The sequence below is a fragment of the Mandrillus leucophaeus genome, unplaced genomic scaffold, assembly GCF_000951045.1.
Source record: "Mandrillus leucophaeus isolate KB7577 unplaced genomic scaffold, Mleu.le_1.0 Scaffold113, whole genome shotgun sequence".
NCBI lineage: Eukaryota > Metazoa > Chordata > Mammalia > Primates > Cercopithecidae > Mandrillus > Mandrillus leucophaeus.
Genome location: NW_012099543.1, coordinates 5,889,025 through 5,896,584, shown reverse-complemented (window position 1 = coordinate 5,896,584; position 7,560 = coordinate 5,889,025). Strand labels below are relative to the sequence as shown.

General features: G+C 43.9%; 1 protein-coding gene across 1 annotated transcript in view; it reads left to right on the top strand.

Annotated features, from left to right (window-relative positions):
- Positions 1-2,576: 2,576 nt before the first annotated feature.
- Positions 2,577-7,560, top strand: part of DPPA2 (developmental pluripotency associated 2) — a 40,063-nt gene continuing 35,079 nt past the window's right edge. Inside the window, exons 1-3 of the mRNA XM_011995609.1 lie at positions 2,577-2,701; positions 4,388-4,433; positions 6,234-6,381. Coding sequence (XP_011850999.1) covers positions 4,401-4,433; positions 6,234-6,381 — 181 coding nt within the window. The 5' untranslated portion in view covers positions 2,577-2,701; positions 4,388-4,400. The remainder of the gene's footprint in view (positions 2,702-4,387; positions 4,434-6,233; positions 6,382-7,560) is intronic.

Here is a 7,560-nt window from a genome sequence, read left to right as displayed (position 1 = left end):
ACTTTGGGAGGCCGAGGCGGGCGGATCACGAGGTCAGGAGATCGAGACCATCCTGGCTAACACGGTGAAACCTCGTCTCTACTAAAAACACAAAAAAGCCGGGTGTGGTGGCGGGCGCCTGTAGTCCCAGCTACTCGGGAGGCTGAGGCAGGAGAATGGTGTGAACTCTGAAGGCGGAGCTTGCAGTGAGCTGAGATCGGGCCACTGCACTCCAGCCTGGGCGACACAGAGAGACTCCGTCTCAAAAAATAAAACAAAAAATAAAATGAAAAATAAGAAGTGCATTTAAGCTTAAAGAATGAGGCGTCAGATGAGTGAAGAGGGACAGAAATAACATTTTTCTTAAAAACTTAAAATAGCAGGCTGGGTGTGGTGGCTCACACCTGTAATCCCTACACTTTGGGAGACCTACGGGGGAGACTGCTTGAGCCCAGGAGACACAAGCTTGGGCAACATAGTGCGACCCCGTCTCTACAAAAAAGTAAATTTAGACAGGCGTGGTGGCACATGCCTGTAGCCATGGCTACTCAGGAGGCTGAGGTGGGAGGATCTCTTGAGACCAGCAGGTAAAGGCTGTAGTGAGCTGTGGTCGCACCACTGTACTCCAGCCTGGGCAACAGAAACTAGAACAGACTAAAGGGTAAAACAAGTAAAACTGGCAAAATTCAAATAGGAAACTATAGGAAATTCACACAATTATTTCAACAGTAACAACAACAACAACAAATTGTAAGAAGTAAGAAGTGGAAGCTGCATGTGATGGCATGTGCCTATAATCCCAGCTACTCAGGAGGCTGAGGCAGGAGGATTGCTTGAGCCCAGGAGTTCAAGCCCAGCCTGTGTAACATAATGAGACCCTGTCTCCATAAAATGAATAAATAAATAAAAACAGATGTAGATAACTTATAAAGAAAAATTTAAGGCATATTTCAATTTATCACAGAGCTTGATTGGACGCTGATTCAAACAGATTGCTCAAAAAAGAAAATGAGGGAAGAGAAAAACATATAAGATAAATGGAGTTTTTTTTTAGAGATCCACCACCTGGGTTCAAGCAATTCTCCTGCCTCAGCCCCCACCAGTAGCTGGAACTACAGGCGCGTGCCACCATGCGTCGCTAATTTTTGAATTTTCAGTACAGACGGGGTTTCTCCATGTTGGCTGGCTGGTCTCAAACTCCTGACCTCAGGTGATCCACCCGCCTTGGCCTCCCAAAGTGCTGGGATTACAGGTGTGAGCCATAGTGCCCGGCCAGATAATTGGAGTTTTGAATACTGCTGGATATTTGAACATAACATATATTTGAATACTTTGATAATATTAAATAGTGATTTTTAAAATTATGTTTAGATGTAAAAAGGATATCGTAGTTATAATAGGAACAAAGTTTTTCCCCCCCCCGGATTTATTTATTTATTTATTGAGACAGCCTCACTGCAGCCTCCGGCTCCTGGGCTGATGAGATCCTCTGACCTCAGCCCCCTGAGTAGCTAGGACCACAGTCATGTCCCACCACATCCACATGCCCAGTTATTTTATTTTTATTTTCATTTTTTTTTTTTTTTGGTAACAATGAGATCTCACTATGTTGCCCAGGCTGGTCTCATACTCTCAGGTTCAAGTGTTCCTGCCACCTCAGCCTCCTGACGTGCTGAGATTACAGGTGTGAACCATGGCACCGGCCTTTTCCCTGAATTTATGAATGAAATCATAGGCGATCTGGATTTGTTTCAGAATAACCCGTGGAGAAGGAATGGACGGCAATTGAGATGAAACCAGACTGGCTGTAAGTAAATTATTGTTGTCTACTTTTGTACATGTTTGAACTTTCCCATACTAAAACATTCTCAAAAAGCTGGGCAAAAAAACCCAGGAAAACAAATAAGATGACTTTTGTTTTCGTTTTTGTGACAGTCTCTCTCTGTCGCCCAGGCTGGAGTGCAGTGGCTTGATCCTGGCTCACTGCAACCTTCACCTCCTGGGTTCAAGCGATTATCGTGCCTCAGACTCCGGGTTAGCTAGAATTACAGACATGCACCACCATGCCCGGCGAATTTTTGTATTTTTAGTAGAGACGGGGTTTCGCCAAGTTAGCTAGGCTGGTCTTGAACTCCTGACCTCAGATGTTCCGTCTGCCTCAGCCTCCCAAAGTGCTGGGATTACAGGCGTGAGCCAACGCGCCCGGCCTAAAATGATTATATTGCAAAAAATGCAATGAAGAAAAGAAAACATGGTAATGAAATGGTCTTTCCACTCGAAATCCTGCCCCTACCTAAGGCATTAGGATCAACTCAGGCCATTAGGTCAGCTTTCCTCTAAATTGCCCATTAAAAGCAACAGGGGCCACACCCAACCGGGTAGGCGGAATGCTTTTCTGGCTGCATCTTAGAGGGCTGCATTCAGGTTCCATCCTGGAAGGGAGGAGCCGGAATTCCAATCATTATCTGCCGTTGACTGCCTGTCTCCAAAGCCCTTTGTTTATATCCTGATGTAGCTAACGCCTCCAGACTTCAGGAGTTTAAGAATCATCCAGAGGGCTGGGCGTGGCGGTGCAGGCCTGTAGTCCCACCCACTCCGAAGGCTGCGGAGGGAGGATCACTCGAGTCTGCGAACTCAGGCAGGAATTCAAGACTACCCTGGGCAACGCAGTGAGGCCCCCTACCCACATCCTCTCTGTCCCCGCAATCCCCTTCCGCCCCAGGTCTCATCTCTACAAAACATTTAAATGTTGGCGGGCTGGAGTGTGGGGGGAGGGGCAGGGGTGGGACGCCATGGGCTGAGGTGGGAAGATCGCTTGAGTCCAGGAGGTCGAGGCTGCAGTGAGCTATGATCGCGCCCCCGCACTCCAGCCTGGGCTACAGAGCCTGTCTAAAAAATAAAAAAAGAAAAAATTACCTGGAGGGCTTGTGGAAGCACAGATTCCTCAGCTCCTCAGCCACACCCTCCAGGATCTGATTCAGGATGTCTCAGGTGGTGGGGTGGGGCCTCAATTTATTTTTCCAATCAGTTCCTCAATAAACTAAAGCTGAGCCTTTTCAGGCTACACTTTTTTTCTTTTTAAAAATTATTTACTTTTTTTTTTTTTCATAGAGACGAAGTCTCACTATATTGCCCAGGCTGGTCTCGAACTTCTGGACTCAAGTGATCCTCCTTCCTCGGCCTCCCAAAGGCCTCCCAAAGGATGACAGGCGTAAACCACCACGCCAGGTCCAGACTATAATTTGAATGTATTATACTACTAACTTAAACGGACCATGGTCACCCTGGGTCCTGAGATTAATGGACCAAATCATTTTCCCAGGGACAGAGAAAGCCCATTGTAAAGGTACTTGGTTATCAGTGCTGCCATATTATTTGTGAATGAAATTTCTTTTAGTTGCTCTGGCTTCTTAGAGTGACCTCTGAGAACATCTGCGTCATATTTTGCCACATTCTGCGTCCAGCATTAGGCTCCAGCAATTCCTAAGTGCATCCGTTCCGCCTGCCTTCATTACTCCACCACTTGCCTTAGTGTTTTGGTTCTTGTTGCTATTCTGAACAGTCAAATCCTTCTCCTCTAACCAGCTCAGTATTATTGCAGGCTTAATATTTGTATTTAGAACTAGATCGAAGAGATTATGTTATCCAACCCCCACAGTTTAAATCTGGGGTCTTTCAGTGAGTAACATACCCACAGGAATAAATCAGGTATAAAATACCTGCCTAAAATGCTCTGAATCTTTTTTCCATTCCCTTCATAATAAGTAATTTATTACCAATATCGTCCTATAACTGTTCTCAAACATTCTGTTCATTCCATTGGAACTTGTCAACAGGTGTTTGTCATTTTCAGTTTTCTTTCAAGTTTCACCTATTTTTTTTTCTTCTTTCTTTCCTTCTTTCGCTTTTTGGGACAGAGTCTCGCGAAGCTGGAGTGCTGTGGCGCGATCTCGGATCGCTGTAGCCTGCGTCTCCTGGGCTGAAGCAGTCCTCCCACCACCCCCTCCCGAGTAGGTGGAATTACAGGCGCGCTACAACGCCCGCCTAATTTTTGTGTTTTTTCGTAGAGACGGGGGTCTCGCCATGTTTCTCAGGCTGATCTCGAACTCCTGGACTCAAGCGATCCGTCCCCCCCAGGCCTCCCAAAGTGCTGGGATTACAGGCATGAGCCATCGCGCCCCGCCTAATTTTTAAAAAAACATCACCACCGAATGGACAAGACAGGGTATACAATTGATAAAATTATCTCATTACCAGAAAATGAGGGAGGGGAAAAAGAGGAGGAAAGGAAAACAGAGCTCAACTGGGTAACAGGAAGTAGAAGGAGACATTTGCTTATAAAAGGAGAAAGCAGGTTAAGAGAAGTAAACTACCATATCCTTAACATTGCTGTCCTTGCCTACCCCAGGGTGTTGCTGGAAATGTCAGACGCAAATTTGGATAGCAGCAAGAAGGTAAGTTTTGTTCTAATAGAATTACTTTTCTCACAGTCCCTTTTCAGAGTCTTTCTAGGTCTCCCTTATGTTTCTGTTTTGCCACAAATCTTTATTTCTGGATGTAAGAAACCTCCATCTTGAAACCTCCTCCTCTTTGCAAATGGATTGTTAGTTTTCTTTCATGTGATTATGCTTTTATGTGCATTTGGATGAGAGTAAAAAGAAGTAAGATTTTCTCCGCCAAGTCCAAAGGAAAGTATTTCTCTGGTAGGAAAGACGAGAAGTGCTATAGCTGGACAAGATAAAAATGGTAAATACATAAATATGGCATGGATAATAATATTAGAGAAAACATAATTAAAAATAAAAAATAATTTTTTTAAAAAACTAAAGTGAAAGTGAAGGCGGTAATGTGGATAAAGTCATAAAGTGACCAATTGGTTACTTTCTCTTTGAGTAGGAAATATGTACTCCCAGTGGCCTTAGTACCAAATGAGTTTCCAGATTAGGCTTGGGTAGTCCTGGCCCTATGAGAAACTAGAGAAGGTATCATAGTGTATTTACAGGCGCCACTGTTCCAGTCCTCTGGCTAAAGGACTGAATTGGCCAATATTAGCTATATAATTATGGTGAAGTCACATAGCTGCTTTGAGCCCCTGCTTTTCTCTGTAATAGAGTAACGTTCCTAAATAATGTCAGTGTTATTTTGAAGTAAACTAAGAGTAATGGGAAGTCATTTAAGAGGTTAAATACGAGACAGGAGTGTGGCATCAGCACTAGAAGAGAATATTACAATAGTACTGGAATGGAGTTTATTCACCCTTGGATTTGAGAAGAAAAGCTAACTTCAGAACCATACTCAAGCCTGTGTTACTCTGGCATTGCTCATTTAGTTTTCTCATTTGTAAAGCAGGAAAATTAATAAATTACTACAAGTATACCATGAGAATTAAATTTGAGAAATACAGAAAGCACCTAGCATAGTGCCTGTGTACTGTAGAGAGCCAGTAAATGTTAGTTTCTTTCTGTCTACCTGCTTTCCTACTTTATCTTTCATTCATCAGATCATAAAAACAACATTGAATGCCTCCTCTGTGTTGGGTGCTGTGTTTCTGTGAAGGCAACAGAGAGTAAAACAGATACCCTCCCCTCAGGTCTTGGAGCTGAAATGAGCCCAGTGGGGCTGGAGCTCAGAAAGCTCGGAGGTCATGAGCTGGAGAGGCAGGCAGGGACCAGACTGTTGGAGAATTTGTAAGCTACACAGCTCTGTGAGCTAATTTGAGTTTTGTCGTTAACCAGAATAACAATGACAAGCCATTGAAGAATTTTTGACAAGCATGGAACAATCGGCGCAGAAATAGCAGAGTTACAGTGGATTTGGGGATAACAGGAGGTTATTGCTTGTGCTGTGAAATTTGATATGGGAATTGGGAATCTGGGGAATCATGTGATAGAAGATGGAAAGCCAGGAACACATTCCATACAGATTTAGGAGTTAATGAAAGTATTTTGTGTTTTGACTGATAAGGAGGAAGGCCCTGAGGAAAATAATTCTTTGAACCCAAGCCCTACCCTTCTATTTTCTCTTTCATTAACACCTACATGTAAATTGACTTTGGCCCATTTTTTTTCCCCATATTTCCTTTATTTAATAAAGGGTCTGCTAATCAACATCACATTCAAGGAATCTCAGTAATTCTTTTCTCCATCTACCTACTTACTGTCTTCTCAGTTCCTTATTCATTAGTTGTGCCTTGAAAGCAAGCAGTTCAGTTGTACTGCATCAAATGAGAATCAGTGACTGACTTCTCTTTCCAGAATTTCTTTGAGGAGGAAGTAGATGATGAGGAAAGTGTGATTTTGACACTGGTGCCGGTTAAAGATGACGCAAATATGGAACAAATGGAACCAAGTGTTTCTTCAACTTCTGATGTCAAACTGGAGAAGCCTAAGAAATACACTCAAGGTATGGCGACAGGGATTGCTCAGTCAGTTCCGCCTACAACTCTGGGAAGCCTAGGAAACAGTAAGGTTTGTCTTTCCTATCCTCTGATTATACAACACCCAGCTTAAATCTCACCTTGTTACTCTGTTAAGAAATTTTGCAAACTCTCATACTTCTCGCTTGCTGAGCCTGTTGTACTGCCATACTTTTATTTATTGGAGATGGAGTCTCACTGTGTCACCCAGGTTGGAGTGCAGTGGCGCAATCTTGGCTCACTGCAACCTCCACCTGCTGAGTTCAAGCGATTCTCCTGCCTCAACCTTCCAAGTCGCTGGGATTACAGGCGTGGGCCACCAAGCCCGGCTAATTTTTGTATTTTTAGTAGAGATGGGCTTTCACCATGTTGGCCAGGCTGGTCTCGAATTCCTGACCTCAGGTAATCTGCCCGCCTCAGCCTCCCAAAGTGCTGTGATTACAGGCATGAGCCACCACACTTGGCCTGTTCTGCCTTATTTTTAAGACACAAAATAAGCATGGGGAGCGCTTTGGGCAGAGAGTGCTCTTCTGGACCAGCTCAACATGAGTTCACATTCCCAACACATGAAGCTCAATCTCCTCTTCTGTAAAAACGAGATTAATACATATTTGCTTCCCACGAAGATTAAATAATTTTGAAAAATGTCTGGTATTTTGCTTAGCAAGTAATTATGAATCAAATATATATATATATATAGTAGCTCTTAAAATCATGACCCTTCGTATCTGTGCTCAGTGTCTCAGCGCTTCCTATAAAAGCATCAAATAAGTATTTTCTTTCTTTTTTTTAAAAATTTTTCTGGAGATGGAGTTTCATTCTTGTTGCCCAGGCTGGAGTGCAATGGTGTGGTCTTGGCTCACTGCAACCTCTGCCTCCTGGGTTTAAGCGATTCTCCTGCCTCAGCCTCCCTAGTACCTGGGATTACAGGCACTCACCACCACGCCCAGCTAATTTTTGTATTTTTAGTAGAGACAGTGTTTCACTATGTTGGCCAGGCTGTTCTCGAACACTTGACCTTGTGATCCACCTGCCTCGGCCTCCCAAAGTGCTGGGATTACAGGCATGAGCCACTGCGCCCATGGCTTGTTTTGTTTTGTTTTGAGACAGGGTCTCGCTCTGTCACCCAGGCTGGAGTGCAGTGGTGCGATCTCAGCTCACTGCAA